General features: G+C 33.9%; 1 protein-coding gene across 1 annotated transcript; it reads right to left on the reverse strand.

Annotated features, from left to right (window-relative positions):
* Nucleotides 1-1,031: 1,031 nt before the first annotated feature.
* On the reverse strand, nt 1,032-20,588 carry LOC111707420 (macoilin). The gene is made up of 18 exons (XM_023480522.1): nt 20,411-20,588; nt 17,875-17,997; nt 17,663-17,734; nt 16,668-16,737; nt 15,852-15,978; nt 13,961-14,016; nt 13,811-13,902; nt 13,741-13,750; nt 13,004-13,100; nt 12,816-12,904; nt 10,302-10,435; nt 8,170-8,339; nt 7,863-8,059; nt 7,236-7,373; nt 6,817-6,994; nt 5,599-5,788; nt 4,825-4,968; nt 1,032-3,521 (listed from the first exon to the last, which is right to left on the reverse strand). Exons 1-18 carry the CDS (start codon nt 20,452-20,454, stop codon nt 3,464-3,466), a joined length of 1,989 nt encoding a protein of 662 aa, XP_023336290.1. The 5' UTR covers nt 20,455-20,588; the 3' UTR covers nt 1,032-3,463.
* Between the last annotated feature and the right edge of the window lie 4,219 nt (nt 20,589-24,807).

The raw sequence follows: 24,807 nt of genomic DNA on the forward strand, positions 1-24,807 counted from the left end.
TATGATATCGACATGAAAAAGAACAACAAAATAGTTCAGTCAGAAAATCCTACTTCAGGACAAATATTTTTAAAGAAAAGGTTTAATCTGGTTGGTATGAGGGAACAGCTTTAATAAACATTTTTTTGGACACCTACACACTTACACTGTATCTGAGTGTATATATATAGTATACAGAATAAAAACAATTGTTTTCTTTAAATAGCAATATCTAGATTTTTCTAATTTTACACCCCCCCCCATGGCTAGGGGCCTGGTGTCACCAACATTAAAATTCTATGAAACACGATTTTGATTTCTATTTAGCATGATGAGGGCCGGGGGAAGGAGATTAGAGATGAAAGGCCTCAATGGATGCAGAGTTCCCCCCCATTCAGGCCCCTGGGAAAATTGCTGAGTACGCCTCTGGTTACCTATACAGTGATAACCTTGAATCTATGGAATAGAAGGACGACATTAAAGCAACACTGAAGTGTATTTTAAGATATTATAAATCAAATAATTTACCTGCAACTTTTTAAATCACGTATTGAATAAAATTGTTCGGTTTACATTAAATAATTGCGAAGTCTCATGTTCATTGGACTATTTAAAGTCATAACTCGAGCCCAAGAGTTTTCCTATTCCAGAGTTTTATGTTTCTCACTGTACAAGGGAGAAGGGTGGCCCTCGCCTATAAATAAAGTGGCTTTTATATAGCAGTACTCAACTATGAACAAGATCAAATTTGTTAATGATAAGGTTCCTGGTTTAAATTGATGTTTTACAAAATACAATTTCATTTTTATAGTTGCAAACTTGCAACTGTCAAAAATTCATTTGTGCATATTGAAACATAGTAGAAAAATAAAGTCAGATGAATCAGAAGGGTATACAAGTATAGTATAGTATCTCCCTTGAAATATAATTTTTAAATTTTTTGTAATTGCTTTCCTCTTTTCACATGTTCAGGATTCAAGTAACATACATTCACAGAAAAATATCAATTTAGATTTCCGAAAAATCCAGAAATTCTTAATAAATAGAAGTTGTACATAGTAATGATTTTTTATTCAAGTTTTGTTGAGACAGGTGACATTTAGAATAGCAACAGCTAGGCGAGAATATGCGGAAATTTAACGATAGCTGATTATCATTTATTTCTTTTCTCCTTTGGCGCATTTTCTAACGTCCATCAGCTGACACAAGGAACCAAATATGGCGAATACTGAGAACCAGCAACAAATTTTTCTTATCAAACATTTATCCACAATACAATGTTTACGATGTTACAGAACACACGGAATAGATTTACAGCGCCGCACCTCCATCATTTCCTTACAGGGATCTTGGTTTAATGTCGAGGTAATCTTAGGCATTTTTTAAATTAGGAAATGAGAAGCGCAGACGGGTTAAATCTTGTTACAGCTGCAGTTTTAGCAGTTGAGCAATTAGATTACGCAGAGATATTAATGATATTAATGCTGCTAACTGCTACTGCTGCTATACATGAAAATGGTTGAAAATAGTTACAATAACATCAGCAAAGGATAGTTGTCAGATCATTTCTTCATTAAATTTAGAAAACAAAATAATAATAAATTAATCTGTTAAGTATATAGATTTGGGGGCCTTGGGTTTGATATTAATCCAGGGAGATTAATAGAACCCGCGACATGTCATGTGATGTGCAAATACAGGGTTATATCACAGTTTCAGGATTTCAATTTTTCCACACAAAAAAATCATTTTAGTATTCCCTTAATCCTGTTAAAAGAACAGGTGTACGTTTAGCCGTTTAATATTTTCAAATTAAAGGAAACACTAACTTATAAAAACAAAATAAAAACAAGTATCATTTAACAAAGAGAACAAAAATTCAACATAAGACATTAGAAATCCTGAATATTCTTCGTCTTTCTGATTGTTTGCAGGGAAATAAATTTTTAATGCGATATCTTTCAAGTTTTTAAAACAGGCTGTTTAAGTACTTATCGGTCGAAGGTATGAAAGACAACAAGAATTCCGAGATAAATATCCCCCCCCCCTTCCCCCTCTTTAGTCCATAAATAGATAATAATTCAGTGAGACAAATCCTCCATATCCTCCGCGTCATTTTAGAAATAATTTTGACCCATTTTCATCATAAATGTCACCTTTCCCACCAGTAAAATGACAGAGGGAATAAAAGGAAGGGTGCTAAAGGAGTGGGGTATGTGCAGGAGAACGTTTAGGATTAGGGGGGTAACATTGTCCAAATAAGTAACAGACTTATACAAACTTAACAGCTAACCTAATACAAACAGATCAAAAATCCATCAGAGGTCAAATAATATTTAGTTAATCTTTGGACTAAGCTTTTGCTGTTAAACGCAACTATTTTTTATTCCTCTTCTCTATCCCGTGATCGAAACCCAACAGGGATGATTTTAACAGGGATCAAGCACTTAAACTTCAAATCTAAACTTTGCCACAGATGACATCGAGATCAAGTGTTGTAGATTAACACTATCTCATACAAGTTTTTGACCTGGGGTTTGATAACCATGGAACTATGAAACATCTTATCTATTAGACTTTTAGAAACCAGCCATATTCCGCGTTCGCTAATTCCTTTTCATGTCTAGCTTGCCATACCAACCTAACACTTCTTAGCCTACTCCACCTAACCTTAATATACATATCCTAACAACAACACCCAATATTACACCTTTCCTAACAACAACACCCAACATTACACCTTTCCTAACGCCATCCAACACAAAAAGAGCAAGCCCTACAACCCCCTTTAACACCAGTCCTAACAACATAGGCCAACATAAACCACATGCGTAGAAAAACACGCAAGATTATAAAACTCAATAATAACCCCATATAACATCTGCAATTATGTTCGTTCTATAATAATATCTCAACTACCAACATTTAAATAAAATACTCTTCTAAAGAGTATGAAACCAGAAAGCTATTTCCAATGTTTTGGGCTCAGAATCCTTGAAGGGAAATTTAAATCACAGCGACACCAAAATAGATTACAACACTCAGTTTTCAGCTTAACAGGTTTATCTGAACAAACCTTTATTGTTTATTTCCTAAAGTTAACTATCAATACCTCTAAAAGTTTGTGGATAAAAGCTATTAGGGAAAACAACATTTAGGAGACGGGGAAAAACATTCATTTTGTCCATTTAAGCCCCCTTCTACTGATCTTTAAGAAAAGGGGATTTAAAGGGAGCAGGGAAAGGCGACATTTTTGAAAACTCCGCAACCCCAACTTTTCTGAACATTAACACAACACATGATTGTAATATTTCCGATAATTCATTTTTGATACACCAGATACTCCGGATACATCGGATACACCGGATTCACCGGATACACCGGATTCTTGATGGCATAGGTGACGGTGCCTCAATTCGGATAAAATTACGGATTTGGCTCTGTACTTTATTTAGTTTGAGTTGGCTGGTCTGAATTCTGGATTCTATGCTTCGTTGAGGCTTCCGTTCATGACAGAATACGTAGTTGGGGTGTACATTGAACTAAAAAAAAAAATTTAATCATTATCAATCAATCAATCAATTAGACAACACGTCACATAACATTATTACACAAAACAATTTATAGTTACAACATATTCATTAAACGTTTAAACAATTAGGGTATTTTAAATGTAATGGGGGAGGAATAAGGATGTATTCTGAAAAAACTATAAATTTGCGAGAAAACATTGATTTTCCTGTTGGGTGAGGCAATTTTTTTAGGGCAAAATTTGCGTAAAACGCCCAATTTTTTAAAATAGTCCTTAAGTAATTACACAATTCACAAGGTCGTTTACAATTGTCAAGAATTGACAATTTTAAAAACAAAAAAATTAATTTCATATTGATCTGATTCCGCACAGAAATAAATGATACATCATTTTAACGACGTAATAAAACAATTTAATAAAATATTTTAAAATAAAATAAATTTTATGAGGACAGTTGCATTTTTATGTGAAAGAATTTAATCTGCATTAAAATTTGGATCATTTCTTGATAGATCAAATTAATAACATGCTAACAGTATGCTTAGGACCCATTCTATTTTCAAGCAGATCCGGATCTAGTTATACAAATGTTTTGGAAGTTTCCCTGATTTTTGACTTTTATTTTTAGGATCTTCTGGATTAGTTAATGAAGTCATTTTTGCCACTGTATCCGGATCCGGATCCTGAACACTGCATGCTAATATACCTGACTAGGGGCAAGGGAATAAGTATTTTAACTAATTGTGTTCACATTTGTTGACACCAACAAACATTTTAAACATCTCAAACTAAACGGATTGAAATCCGTTTCTTTTCCGGAGATCATATTGGAAAATTCACAAAAGATCGATTCCAGTGACGGCGATCAACCCGTTTAAAACAAAGACTACTATCTATATTATGATCCAACTCACGTTTGAGATCGGAGGGAACTATTTGTTTTCTTTGTGTGTCCATCTAGAAGTACGGAATAATTTAATATTAGAATTATTAGAAACACATTAGTAAAGTTTAGGCACAAAACCTTGTGAAAAGAGTGTTTAAAGGGACTTTAAACATAATTAAAAGTGACCTTCCTGATATGTTCAGTCCAATTGTCTGCAAAAAAGTTACCACCAATTACATGCGTTACTGCAGATAAAACAGAACGGAACTAAATTTTCAGCAAGAAAAACAAGTTTATCTTTGTGGTGTTCTTGATTAGACAGAAGGTTAAAAAGTTCCACAGAGAATAAAAATGACATGCTACGGTAGAGGGTCATTCGAAATTACGTTTACAGTCCCTTTACTGGACTTGACAACTAATGTCATACCTGGTAACACAAGTACTGGACTTCTCATAACTAGCCAGCTTGTCTTCAAGGTCAGCTAGTCCTAGACCGGTCAGCTTGCTCAGCTCAATGCCCGCGGGCAAATCAGACATACTCGCCTCGCCGGTCATGTGACCATGATCCAAACTAAATAAAAGATATCTAATATCCTATATCTTCTATTCCTTTTAAATGTTCAACTAAAAGTATACCTACTAGAGATAAAAGTATACCTACTAGAGATGAAAGTATACCTACTAGAGATGAAAGTATACCTACTAGAGATAAAAGTATACCTACTAAGAATGAAAGTATACCTACTAGAGATAAAAGTATACCTACTAGTGATAAAAGTATACCTACTAGAGATAAAAGTATACCTACTAGAGATGAAAGTATACCTACTAGAGATGAAACTATTCCTACTTGAGATAAAAGTATACCTACTAGAGATGAAAGTATACCACCTAAAGATAAAAGTATACCTACAAGAAAGAAAGTATCTATATAAAGTTGTACTATCTGTTTATCTGTCTGTTTGTTTGTCCAATCATAACTCAGGAACCCCTGAACCGATTTGCCTCAAATTTTGATTGGGGAACTCGGGAAGCCACGGGATTGGTTTTGAAATTCGTAGTTGAGTGGGTCGAATTTTATCCTAAAAGTAGCTTAAATCGTAATTTACAACCAGTGCGGGTAAACGGCGGTAGTAACTATGAGTATGAGTAACCTGGGCAAGTATGGAATCTTCTAGTACCTACTAAATATGAAGTATACCTGTTTGGAATGAAGAGCCCAGATGATGCAGATGCTCTAGTGGTTGCTGGAAACCCACCAGGTGCCGCAGAATGACCGCCACTGCCCATCCCGTTAAAGGGAAGAGACTGAGTGCCGGGCATGACCGCCAGGAGTTCGGCAATATTACCCTTAAGCTCAAGGATCTCTCGGTCCTTGTTCATCAGCATACCTTAACAGAAAACACATTTAATGTACAGGAGCAGATAAAAAATGATTTTTCCAGAAAATTGATTGATTGATTAAACTTTTTTATCGTGAATTTGTTATTGTCAAATTAACATTCAGAGAAAAAATACCGTTCAAATCTCAGTGAAAAGTTTCTTTTTTATTATTATCGTTTTTTCTTTTAAATATATAATTAGATAATAGCTTCATAATTCAGTTTTATTTGCCTGTATTAAAAATTCCAAATTTCTGAGGAAAAATAAAAGGTATGGAGGAATGGATTTTTTAAAAACTATTTTTGAGCCTTAATAAATTCTAGTATTTAAATAAAATGCAGGAAAAAAGTCTACTAAGTCTACGTGTTAAATATTTTTTTTAAATCATCGCAAAGGGAAGGGTGAGTTCGACCAATTCGATTACATTAGGAACCCTGTCTTCATTTTTTTGAGAAATTATCCATATGGGCATCATTTGTGTTTCTTTTATGAAAAAAAAAATTGGAAAAAAAAAGATTTTCCCTGCTCTTTATCCCATTCTTCCATGTTTTTTAAATCTTCTTTACCCCAAAAGTCTGATTCTAATGTCAGCTGGATTTTAAAACACCTACTTGTTAGTCAAACATATCACTACTAACATCAGCAAGAAGTTTAGGGTTTTTTTCAGATCAATTTCCCCGCCATCTTATTCTTATCCTATTTTCCCACTTTGTAAATAGTTTTCATATTTTCTAGATTCATGGATTCAATTTTCATTGAAAATATAATATCTTTTGCACACAGGCCTCAATTGGATGGTATTTTTGTAGAACAAAATGTATTCAAACTGGTCAAACTCACCCTCCCCATTAGTTTTAGAAAATTGGCCACAGTAGCTATACTAAAAAAAAGTAACTAGAATATTTTTAAATTAGTCAGTTCTTTTGTACTCCTTTCATACCCCCCCCCCCCCATAATTCTCCTCTCTCCCACCCATGCACGTTTGTGAATTACACATGCCACTCACTCTATCTTGAAGTTAATAAGTAGGCAGTACCTTCATTCATTTGAAGCCTACGTTTTGCAGCACCCAGAGCAGAGAACAATTCCATCTTAACCTTACTCTCAGCTGACAAGGTTTTCTCGAGCTGACACTGCTGATCCTGGGCCTGGGTCAGCGCAACCTTCAGCTTCTCAGGATCTCCGTGAGTGTTCTTACGCAGACCCTTGATCTCCTAGATAAAGAAGAGTTCATATTAAAAACGATTTTTTAATTTTTGTCTTGTTTAGCTCGCTTTAAAAATATTCATTTTAAAAAATCGATTTTTCTGTTCCCGGGAACCCAGGGGGGTTCCCTTAAAAATGATCAGCCCATTCGGTCTAGCCGTTTGGCCAGCAATTAAAATGTCACCAAAACTTGTCTAATCGGAATTTCCTCTTTTCCCAATCGTCCCTGAAAGATCATGAAGTCATTACCTCTTCAGCTGACAAAGCTCGCTGCTCAGACCTCGAGAGTTCGTCTTTAAGTCTCGCGATTTCAGTTTCCAGTTTTGCGATTGTTCCGCTGTTAACGTTGTGCTGCGCCATTGCAACAGCACGTTCGGCATTCGCTTCCTACGAAAATAAAAACGATCTAAATAAAGTTTTAAATTTAAAAATCAAGTTATTCCCTTTCAGCATATAATTATACAGTGAGCACCAGAACTAATCCGTAGTGAAATAGAAGACGACTACAATTCGAATATTTTCTGGTTCTTACTGTAAAACATGCAAATGCGGGTAAGAGCAAATTTTTATACAAAAACTTATCGAGTATACAGTCTAACAGACGACATTGAGGAGAGAAATATCTTAATATTAATTATTATGAACAGCTTAATTTCAATTATTCAATCCATTAAACGATCACGTTGAATTGCACAAATTACCATATATGAATTCGTTCGATCTTTAAAATTCTTTGGAAATAAGGTTTATGATTTTTATTTAAATTGGAACTTAAAATAACTTAAATTGCTTAATATTCATATATTTAATGAAAAATTCATTGTTCACTACATTTGAGTTGATAAGTGCTCGTTCGTTGGGGGGATGTAACCCTACCTTCTTGTTCTTCCTCTCCGTCTCTAGCTTTAGCTGGAACTCTGCTCTCTGCCTCTTCTCCTCCGTAAGCTTCTTCTCTAGGGAGGAGAGGGTCTGCTTCTCCCCTGCCCTACTCGAGATCAAGGAGTTGATCCTGGCCTCCAGGGTGCTCTTCTCCACCAGTAGGCTAGAGATCTCAGATTTCAAGCTTCTCTCACCTGATAAAAAACAATATTTTTTTAAAGAAAATATTTTCTGATTTTCCCCTGGGGCATATATGAATGGGGGTTAAAACAGAATTCATGCTTTAATTCTGGTTTCTACTTACTGCTCATGTAGCAGACGATCTGCTCCCTAAGCTCGTTCTCCCTGTTCCTGGACAACTGGAGATCACACTTCAACCTCTTCACGTCGCTCTCCAGCTTGATCACCAGGGGGAAATGATTTTCAGGTTTTTTCTCTTCTCTCACTTTTTTGGTCACATCCTTTGCTCCAGCCCTAAATAAACAACTTGAATATTTTTTACCTTTTTCTTTTTCCTAATTCTGAGGACCAACAAGAATATGCGGATCCACTGATCCGGTGTGACGTGAGAATCAGCCCAGGCGTGAGATTATGACCGGGCTACGGCATTTCGGCCTTTTTTAATAGTTTTGACACTCTACCCACATCGTTAAATCATGAAAGTATTCTTGAACACTTGCCGTGTGTAAACTTGGTTGTTAAGTTTATAAATGTAGCAATACTAGAAAAATGTAAAAGACTAAAATCCGGTTCGAATAACGCTTTTCTCTTAAAGAATTGAAAAAACATGGATATTTTAACTTCTATCATTTGCACATGTATAATTTATGGAATAATAATTCGCAATATCATAATATTTATAGGAATCTATTAAAATATTTCGATAAATTTGTTGTTTCAGGGCGAAAATACAGTAGCAAAAACATTGTCTCACGCCCGGACGGATTCTCACGTTACACCGGATCCAAGGGTAAAAAACTACAATAAAAACGATCTGCTCTTAATTATAAATCTGGTCGACTGTTAACTAATGAGAGACTATTAAAAACTTCATAATCTCTGATTTGTTAATTAAGTTTTAGCATTAAAATCAGTAAAAAAAAATGGTTTAAGTTTTTTTATTTTTTTATTGTTCTTAATATTGATCCTGTTTTGAATAAGGGTCGTTTTTTAGGGCGGGTCCAGATCACATGAATTAGATTATAATCTCTACTTTGTCCTACATCATTAATTAAGTGAAATAAATGTTTTTTTTTATATACTTAAGAAATGTTGCAAAGGATCATTGATTTCCAATTGTTGTAAGTAATACATTTCTAAAAATGTTCAGGGGATTTTTTTAAAAAGATATTTTCGCTGCAATTAAGACTTGACGACCTGAAGCTGATAAAACATTAGTTAATTAAAATAAAATATTTTGTTTCCCATATTTTTTACCCTTTAGATTTGAATTTGATCATAAACCATCTTTTTCATTTAAAAGTAAACTTCACGTTAGATTTAAAACTTACACGTCAAATTATAGTAAATTTCACGTTAGATTAAAAGCTTACACGTCAAATTATAGTAAACTTCACGTTAGATTAAAAACGTACACGTCAAATTATAGTAAACTTCACGTTAGATTAAAATAAAAGCTTACACGTCAAATTATAGTAAACTTCACGTTAGATTAAAAACTTACACGTCCAATTATAGTAAACTTCACGTTAGATTAAAAACTTACACGTCAAATTATAGTAAACTTCACGTTAGATTAAAAACTTACACGTCAAATTATAGTAAATTTCACGTTAGATTAAAAACTTACACGTCAAATTATAGTAAACTTCACGTTAGATTTAAAACTTACACATCAAATTATTGTAAATTTCACGTTGGATTGAAAACATACATGTCAAGTTATTGTAAATTTCACGTTAGATTAGAAACTTGCATGTCAAATTATAGTAAACTTCACGTTAGATTAAAAACTTACACGTCAAATTATAGTAAATTTCACGTTGAAATGTCAAATATCAATATTTACTCATCTTTTTTTTGACAATTCATCTAGTAGAACGGAAAATTTTTGAATTTCTACCCCCCTTCCCGAGACCGCATACCCCCATAAACTAGTCAATCTTTTTCCAGTCATTCTCTTCTTTGTTTATTCGAGTTGCTTTGTTTGTATTTTTCAATTTATATTGTCATTGTCTAAAAAAAATATTTTTTTGTATACAAATTTTATGTTTATATTGAGAAAAAATTATATAATTCTAGTGCTAGAGAGTAGGGTTGGGATTTAAAGCTTGAATTTTTAAAAATATAACAATAAATATAACATTTTTTTTTGGGACGAAAATTAAAACTGGGAGCTATGATGTCAATAAGTAATACCAGTAAATTCCAATAAAATTGATATTTTTCTTTTACAAAGATTAGAGTAGTGCTCACCCATTTGATTTAGAGTTTGATCTGGCCAAATGTTTGGCTTCTTCCATTTCTTCCTCTCGTCGCTCCATATAGCAGAGCTCCACATCACCGTTAACTATCCCACCGCCGCCATTTTTGGAAGCACTCCCGTTCAACTTGAAACAATTGATATTATTTTTATTATTATTGTTGTTATTATTGTTATTGTTATTTTTATAATTTTTATTATATTGAATTACTTTCATGTTATTTCAATTTCTGAATAACTAATGAAAAATTTGGTGTTTGGGTGGAATAAAAAAATACGACATTTCCATAAAACTAAAAATTTTGCTACAGCAAGGATCAAGGATCTTAATTAACGGTTTCTACTAAAAAATAAATTGAAAATCTGAAAGGCATTTTGAACCTATTCACGTAAAAATCATAATTCTAAAGAATATCATATAATTAAATTTAAGGGTCTTCTAATCCTCTCTGTAATATACTTTTTCCAGTGCTCCCCCCCCCNCCCCCCCACTACCCCAGCCAGTCTACTATACAGCCATAAACCTTTCGTTTTAAAAGTGTTTTTACTGTCTTATTAAGTAACTTAGGGGATATAAATGGCTTTTGTTTTGTCAAAAATAACACATAAAAATAACACGATTTGTAAAATTATATTTTAATCATTATTTTCATGGCCAAATATTTATTAATAAAAAGACACCAATTCTGTATTCTGAAAAATATTAGATGAACTTTTTCCTGCTCAACTGCCTAACTTCTCAAACCCTCTCCCCTCCCTGTCACACCCCTACCTTTTCTTACATCCCTGCCCCCCACCGGTTTAATATTCTATTTGGCGGATTTTCATGGTAGGAATTGGGAATTCGCAGTTTTTATGAGAACAAGACGCAACATTGAGCCTTATTCTCCACTAAAACCAATCAAGGTCGGTTTTATTTTCATTGGGCTTAACTCCTTAAGTCGAACCGAAGATCTTGCAGCTGGCTAATCTGCCATTGAGACTAAAAAAGGGTCGATTCTTGGGACTCGATTCATAACAGTTATAAAGTCTAATTTTAAACTTATAAATCACTTCCACTGTCCACACAACTAAACAAAATTCGGTCGATAGAAGGACTGTGAAATCGGTCTGTCTGCACTCATATAAAATCATGACTAGTCTAACAGTCGTCCTTCCTTTGCAAGTGTTATGGGTTACAATATTAATAGATTAAAAATTAGTCAACAATGAAATCAGTTTCATGTTGTCAAATTGTGTGTAGTATTATCTGAATCTCAAGGAGTAATTTGACCCGGGAAATTGGAACCGACAAATATTTCATTCATAAAATAACAAAAAGTCAAACATTAATTCGGTGAATTTTTAAGAAAACCCTTCATAAAACAAACAAGATTTAAAACGTTAAGTAAAAGAAAAATCGTATTTTGGTAGAAAAATTCAATTTCTTAATTATTTAGATTTATATTAGATTGATTTTACACTTTAATTTTTCCGACCATTATATATATATATGAATATATATTAGTGGAAAATCGCATAAAAAAGTTTAGTTATCTAATGATAAAACAAGACATTCGTATATATATATATATGTTGCCTAAAGCCGGCTGGACCGATTGGGCTGAAATTTTTTTAGGACACTCAGGGGTGGCCGGGGTATCATAGGCTAAAAAAAATCGAAATCTTTTTTTCACCATTTTTTACATAATTAAAAAAAAATCCACGGGCAACGCCGGGCCCTTAAGCTAGTCTTTTATAAAATTAAATCAGACAAAAAGGACGTCCTACAGTCACATCCCAATCCCAAAATTAATGCTGATTTACCGCTGTGAATAAGGTATGTCCCTCCCTCTCAAAACGGAAGTTCACTTGAAATGACTCTACAGTTTCTTTAACACACCAGTTTTGGTAGACCTATGCTCATACACTACAGCTTATGTATTTTAGACGACAGTATATATACCCAATACTCATTACACAATACAACTTGACAACAATATTTCCAATTAAATACAAATTTAATTCTTAATTCTTAATTATTTCTTTGAACGGTTCATAATATTTCCCTAAACGGATATAAACCCGGTCATACCTAGTCATGGTTTTGTTTACATTCACTCTCCATTATATTAATAAATTAAGTGTCTGGGTATTTAAAGTTTACAAGACAAGACAAATTTGGATTATTTTGTTTATATAATTCACTGTTTATTTAAATGTCAATTTAGGAGTTTAGTTTACAGAAGTAATCACTAATCAGAGCAATTTAAAGCGTCTTATAGGACAGTTAGTTTAGGACTAGGTTGAAGGTTGAAAGCGTCCTACAGGAAAGTTTACCTGGTTAAGGACTAGGTAGCGTCCTACAGGACAGTTAACCTGGTTTAGGACTAGGTTGAGGGTTGAAAGCGTCCTATAGGACACTTTACCTGGTTAGGACTAGGTTGAGAGCTGAAAGCGTCCTACAGGACAATTAACCTGGCTTAGAACTAGGTTGAAGGTTGAAAGCGTCCTACAGGACAGTTTACCTGGTTAAAGACTAGGTAGCGTCCTACAGGACAATTAACCTTGTTTAGAACTAGGTTGAGGGTTGAAAGCGTAATATAGGACAGTTTACCTGGTTAAGGACTAGGTTGAGAGCTGAAAGCGTCCTACACACAATATACATGGTTTAGGACTAGGTTGAGGGTTGAAAGCGTCCTACAGGACAACTTACCTGGTTTAGGACTAGGTTGAGGGTTGAAAGCGTCCTCCCTAGCAGGCCCAGGGGGGAGGGCAGATCGCAGAAGAGAAAAGTAAGTCTCGTTCTCTTTCTAAAATAAATAAATTCAACCTCGAGATAAATCTGTAATTAATCTTTATCAGAATTTAATGTTAGTTTGTTAACAACCTTCCATTTCGTCTTTTATACCTAGACTAAAATTATTCTTCTTACTACTATTCCTATGTTTAGGTTAGACATAAATATATCAGAATTATTTTAAAATTATGAAGAGTGGAGCTGGAGGGGATTTTGAAGGGGGAAAAATCTTTTAATTTGATTGATTCCCCCCACTCCGAGAATATAAGAAGATAAGTCTAAAAATCCCCCAGATTTGGTTTCTAAATAAGGTTTAAATTAAAAATAATAATGTTTCTTAAACACTCAACTTATTAGAGGCCGAAAGAATTTGTCTATATCAATCGAACAAATACAAATAATTAACCCACCAACCAACCAACCACCCACCCATTAAACAAACCCACACTTAACGAGCCAACCCCTTAACCACTCAACCCCTTAACCCCTTAACCCTTTAAACCCTTAACCCCTTAACCACTCAATCACTCAACCCCTTAACCACTCAATCACTCAACCCCTCACCCACTTAACCACTCAACCCCTCAAACAGTCAACCCCTCAACCACTTAACCACACAATCACTCAACCCCTCAAACACTCAACCACTAAACCACAGAACCACTAAACCACACAATCACTTATCCAACCAACCCCTTAACCATCCGCCCTTCCCCCACCTACCAGTGTGCAGCGAATGGTCTACAAAGGTCAAGGTGGAACGGTAGATTTTTCACGTCAATATTGAGCTTGTAGTCTCGCAGACGCACAGCAGCCTTAATAAAATATTAAATTTAATTCGAAAAATTTAAAAAATATATTTTTTTAATTTACCTCAATGTAGACAAAAAGAAGCCACAAGAAGACAGTTGGCAAACAGATACCTTTCTCTAAAATGAAAAGAAATATTAATATCTACAGAAATGTTCACAATTTTCAGTCCATTATTTATTTGCATTCTAAAGAATGAAATTGAAGAATTTAATACATAAAATAAATCTATCCCATAACTACTTATATTTTAGCCTTTTTTCTGAAGAAAGTTTAAATTTTTTTTTACTAACTTAGAATTTTCATGCTAGAATGAACCGTACAAATATCAGGAGATTTCTTTAAAGATTTTCAGTAGATTTCGGATGGTATTTTGCCGGCTTAGAAGAGTAAACATAAAATGATAAACTCTTTAAAAAATTCCGTTATCAGAAATATTAGGGGGCAGTGCATAGCATCCGTTAGATTGTTTTGGCTTCCTGGATCCGGATCTGCAAAGATTTGCGAATCCATGGGACAAAATATCAATGAACCTGATGAAAAAAAAAGTATAGCTCTTAAGCACAAGTCTCAACTGTTAACTACAGAGAGATAGTTAAAAACCTTCCTAATTTGTTAAAAAGATAGAAAATCGTTAAGAAATTTTCATGATCTTCTTAGGGGGATACAGGATGAAATGAAATGGATATTAAGAAGCACAGCTAGGGGGATACAGGATGAAATGAAATGGATATTAAGATGCACAGTTAGGGGGATACAGGATGAAATGAAATGGATATTTAGAAGCAAATTAGGGGGCTACATGATGAAATGAAATTGATATTAAGAAGCACAATTAGGGGAATACAGGATGAAATGAAATGGATATTTAGAAGCAAAGTTAGGGGGCTACATGATGAAATGAAATTGATATTAAGAAGCACAATTAGGGGAATACAGGATGAAATGAAATGGATATTAAGATGCACAGTTGGGTGGAAATCCAAAAATAGGGCAAAACAAATTTATCGTTTTCACACAAACCTCATTAAATCATGAATATTTTGATAGAAATATAAACAAATCTGAATTCCTCCCATACAAGTAGGCCGATATGGATAAATAAAGTATCTTCCGCCGAATTATTACTTCCCTCATACGAATCATTTTTATCAAACGGACCAGACAGTCGGTTGTAATTTATAGTGGCCCTCCATTTTTTTTTTTTTTAGTTTGTAAAGTGGTACTAATTTTAACAATTTTCTTCCTCGTTTCTCTAACAGAAATCCAGAAATAACTAGAGAGAACCCCGCAATTGAAAAAAATCAATTCTCAAGAAGAAGATGATGTATCTTAATGAATGAGGGTTACTTAAAATACAATTCCTTTGAAAGCGATAATAAATTGTTAAAAGTATTCCAAGGGGAGGCGGTTAGAGGGGAGGGGGTGGAGAGGAGGAGAATCGTGTTAAAAATCCACCTCCCCTCACCTAACTCGACCATTAATCAAATATAGTACCCCATGATAAGTTTTTATAAAACTTGAAAGAAAAAAGTTATCAGTGACACCGAACACTATGCAGATTTATCATCTTATCTTTTGAACTTCTATATTTGCGTCACTTTACATTTTTTATTCAAATACATTTTTATTTATCTAAGTCAAGGTTTGGCTAAATAAAATTGAATGGATTCATGTTTAATTTTTTATATTATTTAAAATAGTTAAATTCTAATTTTTTTTTTCAATTTCTTAAATAAAAATCCACAAAACAGGACTCTACTTAAGACATAATTTTAAGGAAAACTCTGAAGTTATCGTGTGGCAAGTACAATTTACGACCTTCAAAGATCGTCTTTTATTGAAAAGATAAAGGTTGGTACCGTTTAGAATCGGTCATGCCCCTTTATTATGAAATTACAGTTAAAGCCTCTTTAAATTACCGGACGGCCCTGATAGAAGTTATGTACTGTACCTGTGTGCCAGACGTACTGTACCCAGACGTATGTACTAGCGGCGAAGAAGAGCCAGTGCACCGGGATAAAGAGAAAGCAGATCATGTCACTGGTCAGAGCAATACAGATGAAGAATACTGAGAACGCCTTAACCAAATATACAAATTTAATTTAGGGCAGTTGTCTTCAAAGATATATGAACACTCAGTATTAGACCTTGTCAACAATATTTATCATTAATTAAATATAAGAGAGAAAAACGTTTAAGGCAAAAAATTCGTTTAATAAATACTCTACTTCTAAGCAAAGCACAAGAGTTTACTGACGTCGTCTTCAAAGACAGACTCAAAACCGTAGAAACACAGCAACTTTAAGACTCTTATACGCAAAGACTCAAAGACTAAAAGACTAAAAGACTCAAAGACAAGAAGATTGCATAACTAGAAAACTAATAGACTGGAAGACTAATAACTAGAAGTCTAGAAGAATTGAAGACTAAAATTCGAAGACACGGCGACTAAAATACTAGAAGACTAGAAGACTACAAGACTAGAAGACTACAAGACTGGAAGACTGGAAGACTGGAAGACTGGAAGACTGGAAGACTGGAAGACTGGAAGACTGAAAGACTAAAAGACTAAAAGACTAAAAGACTAAAAGACTAAAAGACTAAAAGACGAAAAGACTAAAAGACTAATACTCTTATGAAGCAATACTTTTAGGAAAAAAATACTTAGTCTAAAATACTCGTAGACTTGTAGACTGGTCTACTAGTTGATTCGAAAACTATTCACTTTGTCGACATGTTGACTAAATAATTATAAATTGTAACTTACAAGTCCTTGATATTTGAAGGAATCGTAGATAGATCTTACAAGGAGCCAGAACGGCCAGAGGTACTCAAACCTTTAATATAATAATTAGTGACTATCTAAGGTACTCAAACCTTTAATATAATAATTAGTGACTATCTAAGGTACTCAAAAGGTACTCAAACCTTTAATATAATAATTAGTGACTATCTAAGGTACTCAAACCTTTAATATAATAATTAGTGACTATCTAAGGTACTCAAATATGGATATTCTTTGAATACTAAGTTTAAATGAAGGTTTAATTTACGCCTGGATGAAAATGAACTATCATCAATGGATAAAAATGAACTAGAACATCTAAAACTACCTTAACTCCTGTATATCAAAGAACTACCTGAGCTCCTGTATGTCAATGAACTACCTGAACTCCTGTATGTCAATGAACTACCTGAACTCCTGCGTGTCAATAAACAACCTGAACTCCTGTATGTCAATAAACTACCTGAACTCCTGTATGTCAATAAACTACCTAAACTCCTGTATGTCAATGAACTACCTGAACTCCTGCGTGTCAATAAACTACCTGAACTCCTGTATGTAAATGAACTACTTGATCTCCTCTGTTTGTCAATAAACTACTTGAACTCCTGTATGTCAATAAACTACCGGAGCTCCTGCATGTCAATGAACAACTTAAGCACCTGTATGTCAATGAACTACCGTATTTCATGTATGTCACTAAACTACCTGAACTGCTGTAGGTTTATGAACTACCTGAACTGCTGTGTGTTCATGAACTACCTGAACCGCTGTATGTTAATGAACTACCTGAACTGCTGGATGTCAATGAACTACCTGAACTGCTGTATGTTGATTAACTACCTGAACTGCTGGATGTCAATGAACTACCTGAACTGCTGTATGTTAATAAACTACCTGAACTGTTGTATGTTAATGAACTGCCTGAACTGCTGTATGTTAATAAACTACCTGAACACTGTTTGTCAATGAACTACCTGAACTCAAGAAAGTAGTCAGCAACGAGAACAACCAGCCACAACAGTAGCAGCTTTACGTACACCAAGGTACTGAAAGTAAATAAACTGTACTGTACAGTGCAAAGGAGTACAGCACTACAATAGTTTAATATAAATTTCAAAATATGGCAATAATCGCTTTTAATTTAGCAGAAAAGAAAAATTTCATGATTTTATTTTTAAAAAATTACCTTCCCAAGAAATTGTCCGAAATTTTAGTTCGCTTCACAGGCCGACGCTTGCCATCGGTTGGTGTTCTCCTCTTCATATTCTGATTCCCAGAGGATACAAACTCACGACTAGTGGTGAAACAACTGGACACCAGACCATTCAAATTTACTCGGTATAACAATCCAAAAATCCGCCAATTTTCTTGAGTATACGGGGACAGAGGGGGGGGGGAGGTAATTAGCAAGCTAATCTCCCTGAAAAAAAAAAGAAGAAAATAATGCAGTAAGGGGAGAGGGAGCCAGGTTAAACATTCCTCTTTCATGTNGGAAAATGTCCAAGAGTAAAAACGCCGGAATTAATATAAATAAATCAGAGGGAAAAGATCCCTGGACAACGTGACAAAATTTCAGTTGCTTTTTAAAATATGAGTGTTAAATGTATATTAACAGTTAACTATACACAGCTGTTATATCTCAATATACACTATGCAGTTCACATGTATAAATATTTTCATGCGTCAAGTTGGCGTATTTTCGATAATGTAATTCTTATTCATTTATTAATGCTTAAACAAGTAAACAATTGTTGTACCCGGCAAAAAAAGGGTAGGGATAGTCTAGGAAAATACTAGGTAATTTCCTAGTATACGAGTTTTGGACAACCCCCGCCCCCCCCTTCATTAATTTTATACATGGATTTTACAGAAAATGTCTTAACCTAACCATAACCCGTGGCCGCAGCGGTCGGCCCCCTAGCCTGTCCTAGCCGCAGCGCTCGGCCCAGAAAGTGTCCTAANTAATAAAAAAGAAATAATAATATTTTTGCTGAAAAATAAGAGGTCATGTACAAAATTGATAGGAGGGGGGAGGGGGCAGGGTCCAAAAATCGTATACTAGGACGGACCCAAATACTAGGAAATTACCGTTGAACAATTAACTGTGTACGGCAAAGATACGGCACTTGAGGGGCAAAGAAAATAGGACAATGGCAAGATTTAAAAGTAGTTAAAGTGAAGTTATAGAAAGAATGAGTCAAAGATGTAGTTAGGAGTATGACGTTGGCTATGAGTGAAATAGGATGGAGTAATGTTTGTTAGGACAGGCTAATGGCGTACGGGGTAAGGCTTTGTTAGGACAGGTTAAAGATATGGGTAAGGGTGTAATTATACGACAGGGTAATGGTGTAATAAAGACGGGTTACTGTGTAGTTAAGACGGGTAATTTGTGTAATTAGGACGGAGTTATGTGTAGTTAGGATGAGGTTACGGTTGTAGTATTTACTATTACTTGAGTTCTTTTAGTTAACTATATACGTTTCTAGGCTTTGAAGATTAGAAATAGTCCAATTTGAGAAGCGTACAGAGAGGAAGGTGTTAAGATGAATTAAAGACAAATGAAAGCCAAACTAAAAAAAAACGTCAAGATGAATTGAGGATAAATTTAAAGTCAAATAAAAACAATGTCAAGCCGAATTGAGGACAAATGTACAGTCAAATAAAAACAATGTCAAGACAAATTGAGGCCAAATGTAAAGTCAAATAAAAACAATGTCAAGACGAATTGAGGACAAATGTAAAGTGAAATAAAAACAATGTCAAGACGCGAATTAAGGACAAATGTAAAGTCAGATAAAAACAATGTCAAGACGAATTGAGGACAAATGTAAAGTCAAATAAAGAAATGTCAAGACAAATTGAGGACACATGTAAAGTCAAGTAAAGAAATGTCAAGACAAGTTGAGGACACATGTAAAGTCAAGTATAAAGACAATGTAAAGACGGATTGATGATACACGTAAAGTAAAGTGAAGACAATGTCAAGACAAATTGCAAGGACACAAAAGATAAGAAATGACAATGTCAAGACAAATTGAGGCCAAATGTAAAGTCAATTAGAGACAATGTAAAGACAAATTGAGGACACAGGTAAGGTCAAGTAAAGACAATTGTCAAGACAAATTGAGGTGCACATGTAAAGCCAAGTAAGGCCAATGTCAAGACGATTGAGATCAAGAAAGGAGTGAAGACGAATTAAGGACAATTGAGGACGCGGTCAAGTATGCTTCGTGGATTTAGAAAGATTTGACCCGTAGAAACAAAGACAATTATTCCAAAACAACCAATTTTTTAGAGGCGATGACGCAATAAAATGTTAGTCTGTAATATATTTAAAGGGGTGCATTTTTCGATTTTTATAAGTATGGGTTATCAAAATTGTACGAAGAAATCCCTCTACAGCCCCCCCCCCCCCCCCCCCCCATCTTACACTTTCTTCCATTCCCCTTTCACCAGTATTCTGATAATTAGTTCTTGAACGGCATCGATTATACAAAAGATACTCACAATTGCTTCAAGATTCCTAGCTTCTTAATTACATCACTGTAGAACTTCAAAAATTCAGTAAAATCACATACTGATTTTATATCTATATATATACAGCATCCATTTTTCCTCTTAACCCAATTATAATGTTTTACACCTTGTTTGGGTTAAAAAAGGTAACTCTTCATAAAGTAGAAACTAGTAAAATTGATTTTCCGTAAATTTGAATGGTTTGCCTTATTGGATCAAGGTACGGGGGGGGGAAACAGCTTGTTTTCATTTCATCTGTCTGCTGTAGCCACCAGGCTATAAACACACAACTGATTCGGATTTTTGTTACCGAGAGTAGCCGCTAGGGGGAACGAGAAAATCGATCTAGAAAGTTGAGAGAAATCCGCGAGATGTCGTTAATTCAAAATAAACAGACATTTGGGTCTAAAGCTTTTAATCTTCGGCTTTCCTTCGAGGCTAGACTAAAACACTTTTGTTAAATGTCTTCTTTTCTTCGAGAAAATTCAAATTAATGGTACAGGGTTTTTCATTTAAACTGTTCAGAATTAATAATTTTTTTCTTAAATCGATGGTACCCTGCCGCTTCACTTTACAACCAATTAGAAAATTATAAATTCAGCCCCCCGACCTGAGTTTAAGGTGAAATAGATCGTTTGATTGTACAGGGAGTCCCACGAAACATGACAGTTGGTGAATATAGTTAAGAATGTCTTTTTCCATTATTTGCTCAGTTGTTTGATACCAAAGAGCAATACATTTATTGTATGGGAGTCATGTTATATTAAAATTGATTTCAAAGTAAAATATAATCAAGCAAAAGATTTGTTTAACTAATTAAATAACTGCAGTTTATTAAATGTCATGTTTCGTGGGACACCCTAAATCTTTGCACCGAGTGGTGTAAACATTTGATATTTCAAACTTGGAATATTTTACCCATAGAGAATAGAATATATATATAGAGAGGAATTAACTAGAAAAAAGTGTAAAACGGCCATTTTGTTGTACTGTTTCCATACTGCAGGTGTACTTCACATATTTGTGCCATATAACCTTTTGGGCCCTGGAACATCATTTTATACAAAAAGTTTCTTGAAAATTATTTGATTTTCTGTAAGTCAATTAGCCTTGAGAATTGAGAAAGATAAAAATATTCTTTTTAAAACTAACTATAGTATAATACAATTTCTACAATAACTCTATTGGTTTTCTTATTCACGTGATACTAGGATTTTCGCCATTCTTTCTTTCTTTTCATTCTGCAGGGGGGGGCGCCCCCCCCCTCTCAGGTGCTAGGGGACAGTAATTTATAAAGAATGGCTAATTTCCATTCTTGTTCTAAAGGAATCTGATTGTATATCATATTTTGTCTTACACAAAATTATTTAGATTTCTAGATTGTACACATATATTAATCTTGTGCAATAGATTCAAGATTTTACACAAAACAGTTCTTAAATCCTGTTTACTTAGACCTACTAAAAGTCGAATATGCATAGCTTGACAATTTGATATAAACTGGTAACAAATTGTACAAAACGATCGTGCACAAAACTGTTTTTATATGAGAGGAACATTAGAAATGGGTTCAATGAAATATCTATGGGTTTCTCATGGTAGATCAAATAAAATGCGAATTGCAATGTTCCCTTAGGGGCAGGGGGGGAGGGAATGTAAGGGAAGGGCAAGGAGTAGGACTAGGGGGGAGGGGAGGGAAGGGCAAGGAGTAGGAGAGTAGGGAGGGGGAGGGAAGGGAAGGGCAGTGAGCACCCGAATATTTCTGTATATTGTTTATGTATTTTATAATATTAAATAGATAAATATTTATGAATTATTTTGTAATTATTCAGAAGTTTTTGAACATCCCTACTATATTTCAATTCCAGAGATTTGAGCCATAGAAATCATAAAGTATATAAAGCATATGTACAATCATAGCATAGTAAAAAGAGAATGTAACTTAGAAATAAATTTAGTATGTTTACAGCTAACATCTTGTGACATAGAACCACTAGAGTGTAGTGTGTTGCCAAGATGTTTAATTTCACTTACATAGGGTAAAAAGGGTAAATTATTTAAAAGTATCGGGCAAATATTATCAGTATTCATGACAGGGATACTGAAAACTATACATTTTGTTTTTGATTTGGAAACATCTACATTTGTGCTAAACTTTAACTGATGAAGACTAGCAGATTTTTCACAAATTAGTCCTTTACTGAAGTCCAGAACGGTTTGGAGATAATAATTTATTGTCATCCGCATCAACCCAGATTGCTAAGTATACAAAATTTAGTTGACAACCAACTTTCAGATTTCTAAGTTGATTGAACAATGAGATCATTAATATAAACACAAAACAATAAAGGCGAAGATACTTCACCCTGGCGTACACCATTTTTCACATTAAAAGGTTGTGAAATAATATTCCCCCATCTCTCATTGATTTGAGTACATATGTATTAAGCATCTTAATATCATAGGTGATATTTTTCTTTTCAAAAGTTCAGGAAATAGTTTAGCCCAAGAAACCATGTCAAACACTTAACCATTTAAATAGTAATGTCACATTTTTATTGAGATCATCCAGGGGCGGATACAGGATTTAAGTGAGGGGGGGGGGCAAGATTTTTAGGAACAAAAAAATGAATAATTAGGAACAAAAAATTTTTTTTTTGACTTTAATGACTCAAAAAGAGTCAAAATTAATGACTAAAGACTAAAAAACTAGATTTTTAAATTTTAGGAACAAAATTAAAGGATTAGAACAGGAATTTAGGAACAGTTAAAAGATTGTTCAGGAATTAGGAACAAAAATAAAGGATTAGGACAGGAATTTAGGAACAATTAAAAGATTGTTCAGGAATTAGGAACAAAAATAAATGATTAGGACAGGAATTTAGGAACAATTAAAAGATTGTTCAGGAATTAGGAACAAAATTGAAGGATTCGGACAGGGATTTAGGAACAATAAACAGATTGTTCAGGAATTAGGAACAAAAAATAGGGTTAGGACAGGGATTTAAGGTGGGTCGGACACAGGAACAGGAACTATAATAGGAACATTAGCAATTTAAAAACAAAAAGAAATTACTGGTTTTACTTCAATGCATGAAAATTAGGAACAATATTACAATTTTGATAAATGAGTAGTGATTAAGGAACATTACTAGATATGAACAATATTATAACTTAAGTCTAGTTTCTTACTTTCTAATTCTAAATTTATCGTTAACAATAACATTTATCAAATTGGGAACATTTTTTGCCTCAAAATCTCAGGGGGGGGGCGAATGTCCCCCCGCCACCCCTTGTATTCGCCCCTTAGATCATCACACGAATTTGATAGACAATCCGAAATAAAAGAAAAATTTGGATCACTTTTTTTCTGATTTAAATTTAGTTAGAGCTTTAAACACAGTTTTCTCGTTGACTCTATCCAGATCCTCCAGTAGACTAGGATCTACCTGGAGAACATGTAACCTGGAGAATATGTAACATATGCATAATATAATTGGTTAAGCATCATATTGTTAAAGTTTTATTGTTATTCAATTAATAATTTGACATATATTGTCCAGGCCGTTACACTTATAGGATGTGACTTTAAATAACCACTTAAATTTAGTTAAAATAAGCTGATCTCAATGATCATTCAGTCGATTTTTCTCTTTTAAAGGTGTTTCATAATTTGATTAATTAATTAAGTTGACAAAAAGGAACGAACAAAGTATACACAGCTTAAGGAAACCATTTGTAAGATATAAAAAACTGAATCAATTCTAAACAGTTTCGTCTGTAAGCACTTAGTTATAAAGGAATTGAGTGTTTGCCACAAACTCTGATTTTTAAATCCCTATATCTTAACAACCCAATGTTTTAAAGCTTAGATATTTCAAACTATGACTTCTGTTATATAAAACAATCAAAGTTTAAAATATCAAAAGTTTCCATAATTTGGTTGTAGATATATAGCTATTAGAAAATTAGGAATTGTTGCAAAGACTCAATTCCTTTAATAATTTGTTTTAAAAGATACAGGGTTAACCACAAAGAATGATTCTTCAGAGACGACTGTACGAAATCTATCAAGTCTTTCTTCTGCAGACGTTTTCGGTTAAATTGAAACCATTGACTTCTTTATTTCTTTGCTAAATTATCTATTATATCATCAAAAGTAAAGATTTTAGAAAAAATCTATTGATGAGTTTAAAGCGTTTTAGATCGACATTTATACAGTCTCATTCTTTGTGGGTATACCCTGTATAGCTTATTCTTCTAACAATTAGTTGGAGCCAAATAGTTCGGAGCTTTGCTTGGACAGTTCTCAAACATATGAGGACTAGGCTCCACATAATTATATCTGAATACAACCAAATATATGGGAGAGTTTGTGCAATGTGCAATATGTAATGTGTAATGTACTAACTATAAAGTTGAAGTAACTTTCTAACGTTACAAGCAAGGTTTCAAGTGTATAAATGATTTTGGAAATCATTGGAAGTCATGACAATTCATGGACATAAGAGCATAAAGTAATCTATCTTCGTCTCAGTGATATATTCCTAAAGCTCATCTAATTAAAAATGTTAAAAGAGCAGTACAAATCAATTTCCCACCA

This window comes from Eurytemora carolleeae, unplaced genomic scaffold, assembly GCF_000591075.1.
Source record: "Eurytemora carolleeae unplaced genomic scaffold, Eaff_2.0 scaffold440, whole genome shotgun sequence".
NCBI classification, from domain to species: domain Eukaryota; kingdom Metazoa; phylum Arthropoda; class Copepoda; order Calanoida; family Temoridae; genus Eurytemora; species Eurytemora carolleeae.